Source organism: Saccostrea echinata, unplaced genomic scaffold (genome assembly GCF_033153115.1).
Source record: "Saccostrea echinata isolate AGI-Se365-2 ecotype Australia unplaced genomic scaffold, CSIRO_AGI_Sech_v1 ptg000022l, whole genome shotgun sequence".
Lineage (NCBI taxonomy): Eukaryota > Metazoa > Mollusca > Bivalvia > Ostreida > Ostreidae > Saccostrea > Saccostrea echinata.
In genome coordinates, this window is record NW_026889771.1 from 13,708,639 (window position 1) to 13,730,483 (window position 21,845).

At 31.1% G+C, this 21,845-nt stretch overlaps 2 protein-coding genes across 3 annotated transcripts in view; one reads left to right on the forward strand and one right to left on the reverse strand.

The window, feature by feature from the left end:
* LOC133190462 (spindle assembly abnormal protein 6 homolog) overlaps positions 1-21,845 on the forward strand; it is a 281,161-nt gene that overhangs the window by 23,583 nt on the left and 235,733 nt on the right. The gene's annotated exons all lie outside the window — the stretch shown is intronic.
* The window catches only part of LOC133190463 (calcium-dependent protein kinase C-like), a 55,143-nt gene continuing 35,239 nt past the window's right edge, over positions 1,942-21,845 (reverse strand). The window contains exons 8-16 of one of the 2 annotated variants that reach the window (XM_061326118.1): positions 21,241-21,354; positions 18,065-18,238; positions 15,990-16,081; positions 15,801-15,863; positions 15,461-15,599; positions 14,750-14,830; positions 13,587-13,694; positions 13,204-13,344; positions 1,942-2,315 (exon numbers count right to left, since the gene is read on the reverse strand). In XM_061326118.1, coding sequence (XP_061182102.1) covers positions 2,163-2,315; positions 13,204-13,344; positions 13,587-13,694; positions 14,750-14,830; positions 15,461-15,599; positions 15,801-15,863; positions 15,990-16,081; positions 18,065-18,238; positions 21,241-21,354 — 1,065 coding nt within the window. In that variant the 3' untranslated portion in view covers positions 1,942-2,162. Of the gene's footprint in view, positions 2,316-3,527; positions 7,031-13,203; positions 13,345-13,586; positions 13,695-14,749; positions 14,831-15,460; positions 15,600-15,800; positions 15,864-15,989; positions 16,082-18,064; positions 18,239-21,240; positions 21,355-21,845 lie in introns of those variants that run through there. The other variant, XM_061326117.1, reaches the window with a different exon arrangement.

The following is a 21,845-nucleotide window of genomic DNA, read 5'->3' on the forward strand; positions in this document are numbered from 1 at the left end:
GTTAAAAGTATCTATGCTACTGAATATAGTTACATACATAACTGCAAAATGTATATTAGATCCATCCTGAACTTAATATTTCTAAGATGTAAACACGAAAGCACTGATTTAGAGACAGTTGAAATCACCTGATGAAAAAAAAAAATGAATGGAATATCAACCTACCAAGGTGTAAACTGTATTGTACAGATAAAGTATCAATAATTATCAGTAATTTTTAAATGTTCAAAAAACAAAAAACAAAAAAAAAAAAAGAAAGAAAAATTAGTTTTAGTATTTAAAAAAGCAGTATACATTTTCTACATACAAGTTACACTATATATCATCAAAAAAAATTTAAAAAACCCTCAGTGTTCAATCAAATGAGTGAATTCAGTTTTTTTTTTTTAAATATTCTAGTATATAATTAAGCGTAAGGAAATATTTAGATTATTAAAGCACACCATGTTAATGTTGTACGTTGTAGTTGTACATGTATATGAATACAAAATGACTAAAATAGCAGTGTGAATAACATTTTCATAATTTATTTACCAAAAAATCACCAAAGCAGTTAAGCTTATGTGTTAACTATTTTGTATAAGTTAAATGATAGATGAGCATATCAAGAAATTTTGAAATTTAAAAAACTTAAAAGAAGAAAAAAAATTGCTACTTTGAGCTTTGATATCATATTTTATGAGGCAATAACAATTGAGGGAAAATTTCTTTTTCTTTAAATACATTAACTTCTGGGCTACTTTTGGTTGGTTGCTTAGGGGGGATTTAACTAAACATAATGACTAATGATACTAGAATATTAATAAAATCCTTATTGCCTAACATGTACAAATCTTGAGCAATACAAATGTACTTTATTCAAAAAATAAAAAAAAATGTTTGCAACAAATCCCCTCTTTCTGATTCATGTTTCTAAATATGCTTCAAATTTGTAATCCATACACATTACAATGTATTTTCTCTGTACATAACAATAATTTTCACATGTTCCATTACATGAAATAAGAACCTTTACAAGAGTAGGTCTTGAGTTGCGAGATAAACTCAGATTTGAAGTCCTAACATCTCATCCACTGCAGATTTCATGAAGTTTATATAGAGATTCTAAATTAAAATATTGCACTGATAAATTTGAAAATAAAGTGTAGTGTATTAAAATAACAGGACAACTGAAAATATACATTGTAGAACAGATACAAATAGCTAGAGAAATAGAAAAAAAAAATACCCATTTTATCAGAGAGAAAGAAAAACTGATGTTTTTATTTATCTCGGAAACTGATTCATGTTTTTATAGTAGATGGGACTGTCTAGAGTTTGTTTTTGGTCAAAGAAACCATCATGATTATATATATTTGCTGACAATGACCATATTATGTTTAAATATACTATTTCATTTCCTTTTGGAAAAGTTCCACAATTACAATAATTCCAAAATAGAACTGGCAAGATCTAACATTGAAATCCTTGTAAGATAAAGTATATTGATGATTTTTTTCCCCCTGACATTTCAAAAACTTCATATCTGCAACTTCATATGCAAATTTCTAGGGGTAAAAAGTCAATGGCTGAATATGTGAAGAAGGAATTTAAAATTCTCTCCTTTATATAAATAACTAGAATACCAAGTGACCTTGAAACCATTTACAAATATTCTTTCACTTTTTTTCTTTTTTATAACATTTTACACATCTCGATACACTAGTATGAGAGACTCAACTACTTGCCCCAAGTAAAGATACACTACTGACCATCTACAATTAAATCTTTGGAAGAGTAATGATTACTTGTTTAAACTTTCCATTTTTTTTCTCAAAATCCTCAATTTTCTATGTTATACTTTTTTAACTAGCTTTAGAAAAAAATTCTTTTCATGCATTAAATGTCAATTTCTTTGATATCAATATGAGAACTATTCAGAAAACCAGTTCTTAAACTGCCACCAGTCATCCTGTCAAAAATACTGAAAAAATAAGCAATACATTGAACAGACTTTTAAAAACATTTTGAGTTTCAAATCAGGAGAAAGATTAATTGGACAGGTTGATAAGTGGCAAGACCATTCATATAGAGACTCTTGAATTTTGTACTCTCGAATAACTTTGACCATCTATTGTTTTGTGATTTATATCAAACATGTATGTAGCTAATAAACCCAATATTTAAACAGACACAATAAACTCTGGGTTAACGAAAGAGAATCCAGCAAACTCGGTCTGATCTAAGTTCATGATGAACAGTTTGTCTGTTGGTGTCAGTTTGGGAGCCTCACTGGTAAATTCTCTGTCGAAATTACTCACATCTTTACGGCTTTTCTGTAAATTGAAAATAACATAAATTGAGTTATCAATATGGAATGGCACCATGAGAAATGTTTATCTGCTTGAAGAAATTGATTTATGTATACAGTGATTGTATTGGTCAAAGAACTAAACAAACAGGTTTCTTGATTTTTTGATAAGTCACACACTAAAATGTTAGGGCTAGGTTTCATTAACAAATAGCTCCAGATCCCGTCAAGGTTTATTCTTTCCACAGTCACCAGCTTTTTCCATAAGTTCATGACAATACATATACATAAATAGTGTATTATACGCTTTAAATTTTTTCAAATTAACTAATAATTCACTCTTTGTTTAGAAGAGACATTATAATGTTGTCCTGTCTATGAATGAATTATGGCTAACAAAACATCACACTTTGCTCAATCAAGAATTTAATCATAAAACATACCACTAATACTGATCAGAATGCTTTATTCAAACCTTTTTCAAAAGCTAAAATAATTGCCGTACATTACATTAGTCAGATGAATATGATTTTTTCAGGCAGAGGGTATGTTTAATACTATTTCAGAGTTAATGTTATATCCTTGAGTCCTACTCCTACAAGTAAGACCCTCAGTTAACGTTCCTTTGCTCCTCAATATATGCCTTGGTGCCAAGTCAAAAGTATCTCTCCACGAATCTCTAGCATGCTGGAGTATCTATTTCCAAATAGCATTACAGGGCCTCTTTTAGAGCTTCTATATAAAAATATTTCAGAATTGCCATGATTTGTTGTTATCACTTTTCTCTTATTTTTTTTCTCTTTAAGCCATGTCCACTAACATGTTGTTTAAAAAAAATTACCCCTCATTCCAATCTTCATGGTGCTTTATTGTTTTATTACAGTACTGCTTACCAAAAAGCCCTCTTGGACTATTTGTATATACAGGAGTATATCATCTGTCCAAGTTTTTTTTTTTTTTTAGACAAATTACATTTTAGTTTTACAAACAAATTTTGTCAGCAACAAAGTCTTTTCTGCTTGAGTTTTCTTGTTAGTTGCAAAGGCATGCAGGAACAAGGTGGAATTACTTTGGCCTCGTGTACATTTCTATTTCTTTGCATTTTTGCCAGAAAGTTTTAACTAATGTGTCCACTTTCAAAGAATCATAATCAACCATCTCCTGAAATAGTAAGTAATATGTAGGTATAAAAAATCCCTATTAAGGTTATTTAAAAAAAACAAAAACAAAATCTATCTAAATTTTCTTTAGGTTGCTTTAATAGTGGTCAACAAACAATGGCGCAGACAACAAGTTTTAACAGACAATAGAGTAAATGTAATTTGAAAAAGAAAAAAAAACATAAAATTTTCTGAAAAAAAAGAAACATCAAATTAAGTTCTATACGGTTAAATGAAGATAATTATCCTTAAAAAAAATCTTAGAGCTCTGTTTTCACAATGCTGGAGTAAGAACTGGTGGGTTTTGTAACAAGTCAGACCATTACTGACAAAAATAAATTATAAAATGCAATACAAAGTGAAAAAAAAATCCAGACGCCCTTTCCAAAGTATAAGTACATGCAACATTGTATATATATCATATAGGTTATGCTTGTATTATGAGGTGGATCAGCATCAGAAGAAATGTATAAATAAAACCTCTCATATAAATAATTTACATACATCATGAATTGTTACTTTCTCACAAAAATTTTCAGCAGTGTGTAGAATTACATTAGATAACAAAATTTGTTAATAAAGCAGTGGCATTTTTTTTTTTTACAGTGAAAAATTCCTATGTGATATTTGACACCCAGGTATGGTTTTGATCTGACATGGAGCTTTTCACTTGATAAATTCTTAAATGTACTACCTCTACTTTCTATTTTGGTTAAAAAATTGTAATACATGAAGTTCAAATTGTTAAGATTAATATTTCAATTAGAATGATATTTATTAACTACTTTATGATGATCTACAGTGTATTAAAAAAAAAAATTAAATATATTACTTGAGCTCTTTGTTACAATCAAATGCATTTATACATAGTCAGGGTTGTCCCTAAGAATTGAAGTAGCAGGGGAAATTCAAAAAGTAGAAGGGGGTCTGAGGTTCCTTTCCTAACTTGAGGTTGAGGAAGAATACTAGAGTAACAGGGGGATAACATCATTATAGGTGGGGAAATTCCCCGGCCCCCGGGTCTTAGGGACAACCCTGATAGTACTTGATACTGCTGCCAATTATAAAAAAAAAACTCTTTAATAAATTCACCTTCCTTATAAAAGAAGTTTCAGATTCTGAATTCCACTATTAGAAGAACAAGACAGAAATCGGTAACAATTCCAATTCAGTGCATGACAGTCTTAAGAATTTTATTTTTCCCCCTCAACTCTCTGAAAAGACTGTATCTGATTAAGTGAGAGGTCTATTTTTGTTCACTGATGGTATGTGATAGACTTAATAAACTAGCACAATCATGTAATGCTAGTGAAACTCATTCATGAATACTGCAATTATCCTCAGGCAGAAAATTGATTTGGGGACTACCTTCTAAATGAATGTTTCATCTAAAAAACAGACAGGGCTGCCATTAATCCATTCAATTTTTGATGATGTAATTTACGACCTGGTATTGGCAATTTCAGTTAATTTATAGCTTTACAAAAATGGCTGAATTATTCATTTTATTTATCCTCGATGAAAAAGTAGATAAATTATTCTTGAAAATATCCTCAAGTCAAATTTAATATTTACAATGTCCTCTAAGTCACAGGTATAGATAATTTAAAAAAAAAAATTACAGAAGTGCACTTGTGGGTGAAAAAAGTCAAATAGATTTTGTCTTGCTACTTCAGCTAGCACTGTTGCTACTGAAAATCATATAGCACAGCTTTGTTTTCAGCTCCACGTAAGATTATATTTTAAACTGATAGAACCTGATTTATTTTGCAAAATTGGTTCAAGATAAAAGTAATGTTATCAAAAGAAGAACAAAAGGAAATGGAAGTCTAGAGTATTTAAAAAAAATTTAAAAAATCCAGAACTTCAGAATACAGGCTGACTCCATTTTGAATTCTAGTAATACTTCTGCAGAAGTTACCCTTGCATATAATGAAAAAATATTCCTGGCTTTAAATCAGCACACAAACTTCAGAGGATAAATAACATGCTTTCTCAGCTTGTACTCAGTTCAAACTAATGAAATGAAATAACCTCTGACCAGTACATCCATATTTCACACTAAACTAATAGTGTGAGAATATTTGCGAAGTTTCAATTAAGGGTGGTATTTTTTCCTGTCATTTGTATGTTCTTAGTTAAAATGATAGGTTTCTTCCTGAATAAATAAAAGAGACATTACACTAACATCTAGTGACAACCATACCTAATGAACTGGTTAATAAGAGTGCCCCATACTGCATGTAATATATAGCGGGTATCAATTATCATACAAAAATGTACAATCAGATTATATAACAATTAATTTTTCAAAAAAAAAAATGTGAAAAAAGCATACATGTACATATAAAATAGATTAAAAGTTAACGTGCTGCACATATATATATCACCTGTTCTGTTGTAATGCACAAAATTCTAATTTTTACTGTAAAAACATTTATCATGCTCTTAGCTTCATCTGAAATGTTTGGTGTTACACATTTACAGAAAACATATTCTGCATGATTAGTCACAGAAAATATTTTTTTTCAAAAAGATTTGAAATAAAAAAATTCTTGTAATTAGAGAGAAAATTTACAACTGATAACATGCAAAAATAGTTAGGAGAATGGTCTTCAACTTCAAAAAATGTTTCAGTTTTACAGGGGGAAACAATTTTGAGCCAAGGGTAACGTAACCCATTACATTCTATATCTGAGGTACTTTTTTCCTACCGGTATATCAACTTTTCATAGGAGAGTATCTCAGACAGTGATTTTGTCATCTATTAAGTTATATACAAGTTCTGCACAGTAAGAAAACAGTTTACAAATATGGTTTTCCAATTCAAGAAATGGCAGGAAATCTATAAACTCCACACAACTTCATTGACAAAATACAGTCTTTGTTAAGATTTCACAATATTTTTTCCTATTTTCATTATTATTAAAATATCTTTTTAAAATATTTTTGTCAAGAAAATGAGTTTCAAGTATTGTGATATATAGATAAACATATCTAAAATTCATCCATTCATTTTTCTCTACATACAAACATATAAACACCGAGTTCATAGGTGATAATTGCTAGACTCTAGTAATACAACAGCAATGTGCATGTTTACATACAACTAGAAACATTTATACTCATACAAACATAACCTGTCAATGCCTACTGGACATTTCAACTCATTCAGTTTTGATTGCATATGCATGTAAATAACAAATCTCATATGACACCGTCATAACTGACTTTCTTAGATGAACTTTTTATATGAATTTTTCACCCCCATGCAAACATATCCTTCATAATACATGTATTGGAAAATTTGATTTTCAAACATGGGAGTTTTTTTTTTAAATATATGTCCAACACACATATCATCATACAAGGAATCCATTTAATGTAAAAAGAAATTTCTAGTGAGCTATAATGCGGAATTTTCGGAACGAGCAAAATCAGTAAAGAAAGGATTGACGTAAGTAAAGTCTCGGAATGCATTTTCATCTATGTTCATGATAACAACACTGTCCGTCGGTGTGTTTTTCAGTTTCGCAGCAGTGAACATCTTGTCAAAATTTTCAGCCTTTCGTGGGTTATTCTGTAAAAAGCAAATTAAAAGAAACAAATACTTAAAAAAAACAAGGAAAACACAAAGAAAAATAATAAGACAACAAATCAAAATTCTACACAGCAAATTATCTATAACATTATGCATCTAAGAGTTAGATCAAACTTATTCTTGCAGAAATTAAAGGTTGACTTAAACTCAAAGAAGCCTCAACTTCCCACTTATCATTCTTTTATTTAATTTTTTTTAGGGGGGGTTATAGTTCTTGCAAAGCAATTTGAAAGAATGAAGATGAGGACATATCTTTTTGGAATATGATTTGATAAAAGAATACATATAATTTTTATTTCATACAATTATCTCTTTCATTACTAGTTTGCTTGTTTGTTGACTTTTTTAATTAACAGTAAAACTGTGACTTAATTAAATTTATTTCTGTCTCATATCAAAGTGTAAATGAATATAGTTGTAATCACAAAGATTGATAGATACCTATTAGGCAAAATTATATTGTAGTATCTGTAGCACTTAACAACCTTACAATGTGCGAATGACCAGAAGAAAAAGACAAGCATGGCCGAATATTCAAAAGCCTACTCTTGTCTGCAAAAGGATAATCATACTGATACATTTTTTTTCTAAGTACATAATTCCTGCCCAATTATATCAATGACTCTGTCAAGTACATCCTTGTGGCTGAATAAAACACTTTCTGCGATTGCTGCTTTCAATAAGCAGAGCCTGTAAATATGCTTCATCAAGTTTATGTAAAAACTAGATGTACAAGTATGACACAAATACCCCTGCCAACATTCAAAAAGTCTAAGGATGTGAAGATAATGATGGGTGGAAATGAAACAATAACAGACTATCATATTGCTGGCTTATTTTTTTTGGTCATACATCACATGAGAAACAGTGAATAATTAGAAATTTTCAAATCATTAGGGTCAGAACTCTGGTAAAAATGGGTCCATCAATATGAAACTTGCATTTGATCTGTAAGTCATAAGTGAACACACTAAAAAACAGTATTAGTTGATCATCAAAAAGCACAGCAAAAAAAAGTCTGAAAACAGTAAATAATTAGAAATTTTTAAAGTCTAAGGGCAGTAACTTTCCTGTATGAAAGTCAATCAACATGAAACTGAAACTTGATCTCCAAGTCATATAAAGAGACAAACTAAAAAAAAAAAATTAATTATCTACCAGCACAACAAAAAAAAGTCTAAAAAGGGTAAATAATTAGAAATTTTTAAAGTCTATGGGCAGAAACTTTCTTGTGTGAAAGTCAATTAACATGAAACTGAAACTTGATCTCGAAGTTATCCATATAAAGAGACAAAAAAACTAATTATCTACCAGCACAGCAAAAAAAAAAAAAAAAAAAAAAAAAAAGAAAAAAAAGTCCAGAAAACAGTTTAATAATTAGAAATTTTCAAAGTCTGAGGCCAATAACTTTCATGAAAATGGGCCAATCAACATGAAACTTACACTTGATCTGTGAGTCATCTATACAAAAAGACATACCAAAAAAAATCATCTCATTATCTACAAACACAGCCAAAATAAAAAAAAATCTAGAAATCTGTGAATAATTAGAAATTTTCAAAGTTTAAGGGCAAAAATTTTGTCAAAATGGGTCAATTAACAAGAAACTTAATCTTGATCTGTAAGTTATTAATATAAAGAGATTCTACAAAGAATTAGCTCATTATCTACAAGCACAGCAATAAATGTTTGAAAAACTATATGAAAGAATGATAAAATAACAGACAGAAAGGTAGTAACACTATGTGCCCTGATCAATTCATGGGGGGGGGGGGGGGGGCATAAAAAAAGTTTTCTAGTCAAAGCTTTATGAAATATTGGATCTATTTCTAAGTTTGTGAATGTACAATTTGCTGTCAACAACATTCAGTAGCTGCCACAATATTGAGCCATTATTTAACTTCATGTGAAAATCTACCAGTGACCTGTTTACAGAAAAGTTGAGTGAAATGTGTCTTTACTACTTTTCAGGTGAATAAAGTGAGGATATCCCAAGACATCATGGTAAATTGTGATGACATCTAACATGTAGATATCTGCACACAGATATCTGTTAACCATTTACTTACAGTAATCCCAGTTTTTGCCTTAGTAATGATACAAAGTCTGAATAAAATAGCTGCATAAAACAACATGCATATAGTCACATTAAACGAAACAAAAATAAGCCCCCTTCAAAATTATGAGATCTCCAAATAATTTATAACATCCTGAACACAACAGAATCCCAACACCTGCCATTAATACAAAAGAAAACTTTCTCTGGAATAATAAATCAAATGATAGTGCAAATCAATGTAAACAAAATCTAGACATCTTAATTTTAAAAATTCTTTCAATTAAATTCCTTTATTTCCCCTTTTAAGCTAGTCCAAATACCATCTGAATTTTTTTTTTCAAAACTGAGATTCATTAGTAAAAACTTGTGTACACAAGTTAATGTAAACTCTGAGTTTTACTTTATCATTATAGTTCTGATTATTTGATTCTTCTATTTCTTTCACCTTTCTCCTCAAAATGCACAGATTTAAAACTTAATTGCATTTAAACAAACTCACTTCCAAAATAATCAAACTATTCTTTATTACGTGGCAGTAATTTTTTTTTTTCACTTCTACAAACACTATTATTTGTGACAAGAAGTAACAGATATAAACGTAAGAAATCAAAGCCTCAACAAATGTTATCCTAAGCAAGACAAAGTTTCACACCAAACGAATGTTCTGGTAGTGTATATCCCTAGATGCAACATCTATGCAACTTTGGTTTAGATAGGATCTATATTTACTTGGGAATGGACCTTCTCCAAAAAATGAACTGTTCAATCACTTGGAAAATGTAAGTTAGATCCAGCATCCGAAGCATGTCTAGTAGTGTGCATCTTTAGATGCATCACCTATGGAAGTTTAGTCAACATATGGTTTATAGTACTTAGGGAATAAACCTGCACCAAAAACTTAAACCAGTTCACTTATCCATAAATGTAGGTCAGATCCATCACCTGAAGCAAATCTGGTAGTATGAATCCCTAAATGCAACCACCAAGCAAGTTTAGTAACCAAAGGGCTTGAAGTTACTTGGGAAAGAACCTGTTCCAACAACTTTAGTCTATTAAATCATCCAGAAAATGTAGGTCAGATTCAGCAACAGAACAAGTATGGTAGTGTGCATCCTAGAAGCACCATCCATGCAAGTGTAGTACTTATAGGGCTTATACACTACAGTTACTTGGGAATGAGACCTGCATCAAAAACTTTACCCTGTTCCAAAAACTTTAATTGAAACCTGATATAATGAAACATTAGATGCATCATCCATGCAACTCTGATCCATATAGGGCATAGAAATACTTTGGAAGAAATCTTTAACCCGAGATGCCAGTGCTATGGCATAGCATAAGCCCCTCAACCCCACCCCCACTCAACTTCAATAAAGAATGCTATTATAATGGTCAAGTGTTCACCCAGTGAGAAAGAACACATTGTAAATCTTCCTATAGCTGCTATACGTTGCATGATTCATATTATCTATCTTTCCAAGGTGCTCTTTTATCCACAACACTCCCCAGTATTCTTCTTGACATTTATGTTTATCTAAAAGTCTTTGCCTCATAAATCTAACCTCTAGCTGCTGTTATATTGGTTTAAAATTCCTAACTAGTGGTCATTAAAACAACAATAATGCATCACAATCAACAATGACAAATCACTAATGCCTGTATCAGTCTCCCGCCCCAAGTCATCTGTAGCATTTCCAACCGAGAACAGAGAATAAAGTATTAGGAAAGAATTATGGGCAATTTCATAGTGAAAAGATAAATTTATATTATCATTTTTTTTTAAAGGATCTACACACAGGGAATTCAGTGGTGCAATGGTTGCAATGATATTAACCACATAACTTTTATGCTAAATAAATGTCTCTTTTCATTTACTGCTGCAAGGAAAAAAAATTCCACTTTTCCTCCTAGAAACAACACACACTACGAAAAAAATACTTGACACATCATAAAAATAAATATCCCCATGCTATGGATTTATTTCATTAATAAAAAAAATTCTGTAAGGAAATCTGCTCTTAAATAAATGCGATTAGTACATTGTGTTAATTTGATTTATTGATTGTGATGTGTTCATGGCCACCAAGGAACCTTATTTTCTTCCAACCCCTGACAGACTGCAATAAAGCTGTCCACTCTCCTTCTTAATTCAATAAATGATAAAGCATTGATATAAACAACATACCATGAGCCATGCTGCCATTAGTCAAGCTTGGTGTACATAAATATATATATTTGGGTTAAGAATACCCATATATGTAAAAAGAGGGATATAAGTACCTGTTTTGGCTTTAAGAAGGAAAGAAGAGGAAAGTGATGAAAAAAGGCTATATATGTGTGAATTTTCAAATAAAAAGAATACATATGAAAGCCTTCAATTATTTCATGCTTGAAACATACAAGAAAAATCATAGTGAAGAGAAAATTTATAGGTTAAACAAGGAAAGACAGAGATTGTGTGGGTATATATTGGTAAGAAATTCTTCAGAAGGGCAGTTTGAAAAGTTCCAATATCTATAAATGTCAGTGAGAATTTTTTAAAGCATTTCAAAAAATGCATGTTCACATTGAATAAGACATTTTTTAACCCTTGAATTGAACAATAAATTATCAGAATTCCATTTGTCTTACAATGCAGTAATTTTCTCGAATAAAAACTGGGCCTCGTTATAAAAGACAGTTAAGATTTTACTCAATGAATGGTGACTACAGTAAAACATGTTTATAATGAGGTGCTAGGGATGGATGATTGTGCTTCAATATAAGTGTAATTCGTTATATCCATTAGGTTCATCATACAATTTAAAGTCACTTAATGAAAATCACTTCACTGTAAGCATCAATTCATTATAAGCCTGTTCGCTACAAGCGTGTTTTACTATCTATAATTGCTTCAAAATAATGTCAACTGAAGATTCCTAAAGACTTATGTTGTTTTAAAAAACATGAAAAAAAACCCATTATTTCTAGAAAGAGTAATAACTCATTAGAGAACAAAGATAACATATATTCCACACACAAATAAAGACCCCTTCCCATTTTCAGTCTAACTAAATCACGCAGGAAATGAAGCTATTTTTAAAGAGTCTCATTACAAACAAATATTGACACTGTGCGATAAGATGATCTAGCGTAAAAAACTCGTTTGAACAAATGATTTTGATAAAATATATATGAACACCATTGTTAAATCAATACCAAAGCCTGAGGCTTCTGTAATTAAAATCAATAGGATATCTAGATTATAAAACAAGAGGACAATGGGCCACAGTGCTCACATTCCTCTTACCGAAATGTGAATGAAGTATATTAATGATCTGGATAGCCAAAATTATAACTGTTAATACATCCAGTTCATTTTTAAAATAAATCAGGTTTTTAAAAAGAAACTCATTTAAATAGCTACAGGAATAAAACAACAATTTGTTTTGATTTTTTAAAAACACCTCACTGCATGGAGGGTAATTCTGTATCAAATCAAACCATAATATATTTTACAAATAATAAGAAAAAACAGCAAATAGATTTTTTTTTTTGTTGAAATTACTGTTAATTGTAATAAATTTATTAATAATTTCCCCTGGTAGGAAGCCTTACACCTCTTTTCCAAAAATAATCTTAAAATGCTAAACCCCACATATAACTAAAAATAGCCCAGTGGCTCTTGAGAAAAAGTTAATAATTTGAAAGATTATTTATTGAAGTTTGTGGCTCAGGTGAGCTAAAAAGTTTGTCTCCATTCTAATGATGGACATAAAAATTGATTTACAGTGTTATATGTGTCATAACTTGTAATGCATTTATTGATATGGTAACAGATTTTTGCCTGCTCACTGATTTGTGTACGGTACGTTGCAAAAGTCCAAAAGAAAGTTCTAATATTTACATTAACAACAATGACATGCATGACATCTGGACTTCCTATCACAACAATTGCATCTCAGCTGTTACAATACTGATTTTTCCACTGATAATATTGAAACCATGACTGTTACATGGGTAAAGAAGGGGAGACAACACAGGAAGGGGTAACAGGGTATAGCCATGTTTCAGACAAAAAGATGAAACAAAACATGCCAGAAAAGACACTTACAATCTTTGGTTTATAGGGGGGTTGAACCTCACGAAGTTCAATCTTTTCCCAATTGATTCTCTTGAAGAAGGCATGATCTTTGATATCTCTCTCTGCATTAGGTCCACATCCTAACCTCTTGGTTGGATTTTTTGTTAACAGCTAAATATCAGAAAATATGGCATGTCAATATTAAATACTTTTTGTGTCATAAATGTATGCTAGCTATTAAAAACTTACTTGTAAGCCTTCATTCTCCTTGAGAATTGAATATAAGCATGATATTCCTAATTACTATGACAGTACACTTATCGTGATAGTCCCCTTAAATAGATGACCATATGTGAGTTTTACTTTATGTCATGGATATTTGGCCAATATCTAGACACAATGGGTATTCTTACTGCTTTACAAAGGGACACAGCCTCTTTGGACATAGACTTTGGATAGGAGACATTGTGATCTGTTATGGAAGCAAACAATTCCTCCTCATCCTCTCCATCAAATGGTGGCTAAAAGAAAAATTATCCATATAAAGATTGAGATAAGGTGACTTTTGGTTTGTCATCTTTTCTATATTAAATTGCATATTGAATACTTCAAAAAATATTTAAAATATACTCATTTCATCTTTCTCATTTTTTCTTATTGATAAACATCACTCCAAGTGGAAATGACACATTGCCTTATATTATATTCTTAATGTAATGTCCTATCCTAAAAATCTGTGACCTTAACAATTTCTAAAATGCATTCACTCAATAGTCCTAAAAGCTATCAGTTATTTATATTGCTTTACAATAACTCTGTATATGGGTCAAACTTAATATTCCCCTTATCCATTACAAAATACAATGCATAAGCTACTATTTGTCTAAGTGCTACCCAGTGGCGACTAGGAATGAGGGATCTGTCACCCCTACTGGTTCCCTACAGACTTTGTACAGAAGACATAAAAAAAATCCTGAATATATCCATGCATATAGATCACTTACATCCATTAAGCAAGTGTATTTAAAATAGAATCAATTGACAAAATGATAGTTTTCCCATGATCTTGACAAAATAACCAAGTTATCAATTCATAATTATAAGCAATTTTTCTGACACAAAGTGCTTGAACCTTTAAACCTTTCTACATTTGAAAGTTATACCGTACACTGAGAATTTTTATTGTCAAATGTTGACATCAAAAAGAACTGAATTTCCTGCCAAAATGTCTATTTTCTTTATACACAAACTTTTCACTCAATTTGATAAAGCAAGGCTTAGTCATCCTGCAATTCAGATTGTTTATAAATAGACACAGACATGGTAGCTACAAAAGAGTACATTGTCAGGGACATCCCCCCTCCTCTTTTTTTATTATTTTTACCTCTTTCACTCTCGTCTCAAGAGGGTGAATTTAGGATGGAGAAAATTTAAAGAAGATAGCACTATATCTTTAACATAAATATGTATTGGCAAATTTAAAACTGGGAAAAATTGTTTTCAAGCAAGAAAGGGTGAAATTATCGCAAGACAGGGCAAAAATAACTTTGTATACAGTAGTTTGTGAAAACTGTACCTGTCCTGCCAACATTTCATACAAAAGCACTCCATAGGCCCACCAATCCACTGACTTCCCGTATGGCTGATAGAGGACAATCTGAAAAAAAAATTCACGCACACATTTTTATTACAAACAATCAGTAAGGAAAAGATACATCAAGGTTTACAAATACACTACTTTTGTGAATATAAATCACATACTAAAATGGTTTTTGTACTTGATGATCAAACTTCATATCAAGAAATGAATATACTAACAAGGCCATCTCTGGCTAAACTTTAAATCAGTCATTGAAGTTTTGATAACCAATTTATTAAGTCAATTAGCACATAATAGATAAGGAGGAAAAAGATTTGGGTTATACAATGTATTCCGCAAAAGCCATCCAAAAAAGAGGGTAAATTGTAGATATGGAAGGATTTGTGTGTTTAAATATATAAACCATTTAAGACTTAAAATAACAGAAGATGGTTGTTATGTTAGAAGGGGGCATTTACTGAAGCAATTACAGTATTGTGTTTCATAATCCTCCTTTGTTATGTTGGGGAGTAACACATAAATGTTCCAATTTTATCGCCATATTCCAATAGCACTGTAGTCTAAATGACCACAAATAAAGATATTATCTAGAACTTTCCTTTAAGTCCCTATGTTTGTGACTGATCATCAAGCTGGGTTACAATAAAAGTGGGATAATATTCTGTATAATTTTTCAAAGGATGATACCTCGGGGGCAATATAGTCTGGAGTACCACAGAAGGTCCTGGTTGTCTTGTCATTGAAAATGCCTTCCTTACACATTCCAAAGTCTGCAATCTTAATATGGCCGTCAGAATCAAGCATCACATTGTCTAACTTAAGATCCCTGTAATCAAACAATCATTTCAAATAAGAATTTTGTTTTAATTTTCTCCCTTATGTTTTTGATTCTAAATCAATTTATTCTCTGTAACTGTAGATAAGTCTACACTCAATGAATGAGTATGTTCTGTGTGCTATAACTTTCATCAAGCAAATAATTTCAGTTTAGCTAACTGACAATGGACAAAAGTTCATCATATCAAACCTATATACTGTTCCTTGACTATGTAGATAGAACAATCCTATCGCTATTTCAGCTGCATAAAAGCTATAAACAGAAGAAAAAAAAAACATGATCATCAAAATAACGAGACAAAGATCATTACCATGAAAGATAATAAAAGGATTCAAAGATATTAATACTGAGGCACTCTGGGGATAAAGACTATCTTACACAGCCACTGGTTCTTTAAATTTTCCTTCCTGCTGAATTCTGTACATGAGATCTCCACCATTGACGTACTCCATGACAAAGTAGAGACGATCCTGTTAAAGTGATTGAGAACAACACTTAAGCTGTAAGGACAAGAACTGCTTACACAGCAAAGAGCTTAATATTGTTGTTGTTCATGGTTTTTTTTGCAATTCTTAAAGTCTGATACAAATTGAAAATGACAATGAAAGATTCTTTAGACAAGAACATACATGCTTTTTAAACATAGATTTTCTTTTACCAAGAATTTCTAAAGAGAACCTATTTTTTTCTTTCCAAAAGTGCAGTCAAAATGCAACATTGTTGTAATTTTTCCTTGATGTTTATGTATTGTTTTTCTTTAAAAGAAATATCATATACATGAAATTTTTCAGCTAGATTTTTATTTTTATTTCTAAAACAGAACAGGTTGTCTAGATTTTTTCATCCCTAGAATTTTTCATCCCAATTAACTTTAAACAAATATCTTGATACTAAGATACCCAACATTCATCCAACAATTCTCCTTGCTCTTTGTGAACTAGAACTGTCCTAAAGCAACCAATACCCCTGCAAGGCAGCTAGGCAGCTAAAATAAAGGTCCGAATCTTGTAGAAATGTGGTTGGAGGTTGCTAGTCAAAAGCAACTTTTCTGCACGTCAAATATGACCTTTTTATACTCCTCCAACAAAAACTTTCAGTCTTTTAGAATTGGATATTTCTGATATTTTCTAAATTGGACACTTTTCTGAACTTTGTGGTCTTGAATCTTGACTAAATGACCTTTGATCAGGGTCATGTCATATTATATAATCATAATCAACTCTTAGAGCAAGTGTGATCTTCAGAAGTTATTTCATTTATAAAATTATGTTATGGACAAGAATCCATCTTCAAACCCATAGACTTTGAACTTATCCAAATGACCTTGGTGCAGGGTGGTTACACACCCTCTGGTCAAAAGCATTTTATGCGCCTAGTGTGTTTAATTTCCTAATGTTTTTTTTTCTGGACATCAAAACTATGGTTAAGGCAAGAATTTTATATTGGACCTAATGTCCAAGTTACCCTGGTTAGTGTCAGGGGACATCCCTGGAGTCATAAGCAACCTTTTTCTCAGGTTTAAGTCCTACTATTTCTCCATTTCAAAGTTGTGGCTAAAACAATAATTAAATACTTTTGTATCCTGTGACCTTGATCTTGTCCAGATGACCTTGGTACTAGATCAAGGCTCATCTCTGGGCACAGGCTACTTTTGTATTGGGTATGAGCCTATACAGTTTCTTGGTTACAAAGTTGTTACAGACAAGAATTTCATTCCCCTAATTCCTATCAAAGAATTTTTGTACGATAAAATCTTTAAAAGTCATAATTCTTAGAAATTTTTATAAATCAATCTGAAAAAAACAAGATGCTTAAGTTTAAATGGTACATTATATATATTAATTCTAAAGAGATTTTAAAAAATCTATATAGTTTCAGAAATCGATATCTACGGACAGATGGACATGGTGATTCCAGTATACCCGCCCCCCTCCTCACTTTGTTTGCAAGGGTATAAAACGAATTTCTGCAACCATTTGACCTAGCACTAGCCTATCAAATGAGAACTTTTGCTTGCACAGAAATTTGAAAAATTCCTTTTTAAGACAAAGTAAATTCCTAAAGATTTTTCAAAGTAAAAAATAGGTCTACAATAATGGCCGATATTTTGGTCAAGGCAGCAGGCAGATGAAAAATTGAACTTAATTCAAATTCAAAATTTAAAATCTTCATTACACAAGGATACTTCATAATGATTTCAATGACAATCATTAAACTTTTAACCCACCACTACCACTCTCATCAATATTGGACCAAATTCATTTTCTTATCTATGGCAGTCTGGATCAATTTAACATTTCCAAGACCGCAGACAAACATCGTAAACACCATGAATTAACAATGAACTTCAAGACGTTGCTTCTGCATAAGGACACTGACATTTTACAAATATCAATGAACTAATTGCCTTAGTCTGAAGTTCATCTTCGCCTGTTTTCAAGACAATCCCTTACCATGGTTTGAAAGCATGAATGTAATTGGACAAGGAATGGTGGTTTGTTGGGGAGGGCCAGGACACGTTTTTCAATCATTGTACACTCCACATCATCATCCTGTATAATCACGTCTTTCTTTAAGATTTTGATGGCGTACAATTCTTCTGTTCCCTTCATCTCTGCTAAGACAACCTGATTTTGAAAAAAAAGTGTCAACTACTGTAAAACATTTCCATTTATGTATCTCTTAAGTATGTCCCAATGAATTCACTATTGACTAATACACTATATAAAATGCACCTACATAGTAAATATGTAAACACTATACAAAATGTTCCTATGTAATGAATATGTAAATTACTTATTTTAATTTGCATGCCATAATAATGACCCTTCTTTGCACAACCGATTGATTACCATATATATGAATCTAGCTCCATTGTTCATACTAATGTTGTAATAGAAATTACACTTAGCAGAATCTAGGCTCACAATTAAGTAAAAATTTGGTGTTTAATTTTTTTAATGATCAAAATCAAAATTATTATCACTCTGGTTAATTTCACACCAGTTACGTATTTTTCACAAAAGATGCATTATCAAAACACACTAAGACATTTACTCTCTAAGATGTGCTCCTTTCCCATTATTGAAAGATCAATAAAGCCACATGTTGGTCACTGTGATATTTTGTTTTCCTTGATCTTATCCACTGCAATATTAACAGCAATTTTATTAACCTTATAATCCATCTTCCTTGCCTAATGACCCAAAATGCTTTTAATATTTTTGATAAATCGAACCATTGCTCATTTAATTCATCACCGCAAAGAATAATTTCTAAGTACAGCTGTACTTCTGCACAAAGCTTTATAATCTATACTTTTGGAGATTTTGATATTGTATTAAATTAATCAATTTGAATGCATATATAGCAGATGGTGCCATGACTTCTTTTTCTCTTAATTGATTCTGCACAAATAAGTTAAATGTAGTCGTCATGTGATTTATTAGAATTTTCCCCACAGCCCATCATGTGTCAATATACGTTAAATGCATGACTTCTTGGTGGGTTAGTTCCGCACATCTTGGGAGCATTACACAACCAAGTGAGAAGCACAATAAATGCAATCTAAAATTGATTCAATGAAACTAAAAATCATTATCACCGCAACGTGTGAAGTCACACTGTAGGCAGATGATTATTTACCACTGCTGGAGACACTCCGGAATCGGGGAAACTGATATATATGAAATGCACAGATAGGATAATGATATTGGAAGCGTTTTGTGTTTCACACACCAAAATAGCTGCATGAAACTATTCCTGGGAGATGAAAATTCAAAACCAGGATCTCATTTCCGATACCGATACAAACCTTGCATAATTTTACATCTTTGTTTCTTTTTTAAGTGATGTGTTATCTTCCCAAAACTACACCAGCTTTAAAATGTGCTAATATTTCTGTTGTTCCTAAATAAATTTCATTATGACTGTTGAAAACAACCCATCCCTCATAATAACATACCAGAGTATTAGCATCTTTGTACTAGGAGACACTTTGCTTCTATTTAGGGATGACAGAACCATGTTAATTTCCTCAACCAAATTATAGCTTTAGTTGGACAGAAATAAAGTGGTAAAGCAACATGCTCATTATTTGTTGACCATTATGCTGTATTTGTAACACTGATGGACAGATGCCAATTGTGTTCAATTCATCAGATTCATAATCAGTGATTTCTATGATTTCAAATACTATCTACAGTAGCATCCACTTTACACTGCAGGGACCAACCTAGGGGGCGACTGAGGCGAAATAGTCGCTTTTGAGCTCCAAACTTCGCCGTAATTTATCACGAAAGAGAAGTTTAAGTCGCCTTAACATTTGCAACCCTTTTATTGAAAATCTTAAAAAATCTATTAAGAAACGTGGTAGTATCATCACTATTTTATAGATATGGTTTTATTACTGCTGAAATAAGTGAAACAGCAGGGCACTTGCACCTGTTTTGCTACTAATGACCAATGCATCGATAACTCTGTCGGAACTCCTCTAGATTTTACTCTTCCATGTATGAAAAAGTCCATTGTTACAAGTTATACACAACAAGACGCAAAACAGCTGGACAGCTATCGATGTCATGCCAAAGATGTTGGAGATAATGTTAGATCTTTTAATTGTCAAATAATTAATACATGCTCTGAATACAGACATGTATATTTTTACTGTTAAATTGTGGAGTTATTAACTGTTTAAGAAATTACACATGTCTGATAAACATAAGTAGTTCAATTGGCATGCAGTAGTGCATCAAAACTTTATTTAGAAAAAGAATTTAGTATTGATCAATTTTGAATAGAAAATAACAAAATTCAAGAGTCTGAAAATCTAACCCTGATCTAACCATATTTTGCTAGATATTTATATACCTTGTAATTGGAAAAATATAAAGTTTTTTTTTTAATTTTTTTAAAGAATCTTTTTTCTTTTCTTTTTTTAATTATTTTTACTAGGATGTTTAAATAATACAGAAAAAAATTATTGAAATGTATTTAAGTAATAAACAATGAAATGTTTTTATTTTTAAAAAGTTTAATAATGATCAATGTGCACCATGCGCACCAAGAAGTCTCCTTAGAATTCAAAACTTCTCCCTACATTTCTCTGAGGGAGAAGTGAAGTCTTCCTAAATTTTGGTTCTAGGTTGTTCCCTGTACAGTTTTGTGTTTCTTTCTTCTAAACAAAGGTCACTAATAGATCAAAACATATTATCCAAAATATTACAAGAATAAACTGATAATACTGGGTGTTACAAACATTTACTTTACATTTTTTGGGATCAAGAACTGTGCTCATATTTTAATTTCTTGTTGTATCTATCATTCTGGGATACAGAAGGAGTGCCCAATCTGGTGTACCATCAATAAAACCTCATTTTTGACACTAAAAAAGATTCACAATATTGTTTTTTTTTTGTTTTTGTTTTTTTTTTTTGTTTTTGTCTTCCTTACACAGAAGATTCAATTTTTGACACAATTAAATATAATTCAAAATTTTTAAAAATATACTGATCTTCTTTCCACCTGCAAACACATACATTTACATACAGAAAATGGTAGCATTGTCCTTGTAAGCTTCCATTAAGCAAATAAACAATTCATGTAAAGAGTACTGAAGAACCATATATACCTTTCCAAAACTGCCTTTCCCTAGAACTGTTAAGAAATTGAAGTCTGTTGCTCGAACTGTGTCCTGTTTGCTGCCAGTTCCCCGTGACACATCAATTTGTTGGGGTGGTGGTTTCTAATACATAAATCAAGGTATATACAGATTACATTTATAAGTTAGACATGGCTATAGTGAACAACCTTATGATGGATTCACAATTACAGTAGAGTGATTTTTATTCCCTGTGGTTTTAAAATATAATATTAACTTATCAGATATAACAAATTACTTTTAATATAATGAATCAAAAATGTTTGTCCCTGGCACTTCTCTATAAGTGAGAGTACTATATTCATAAAAATTCTGGGTGATCAAAGCTGAAGTGATGCTTTGTAAGAAACAAATTAACTTTGTTTTAGATTAATTTACTGAAGAGTCTATGTGTTACAAGAAATATGGCTGTCATGTAAAGTTAGCCTAGTTCTGAATTCTACCATAGAGGACATGGGTAAAAATTTAAGTATACAATGAAAGAAAAAGCTAGAGATAAGTCTACACAGTGTTCACATTGCAAATTTTTTTTTACTTGATCTGAATTACTGTTATAAAGCAATGAAATAGTTATG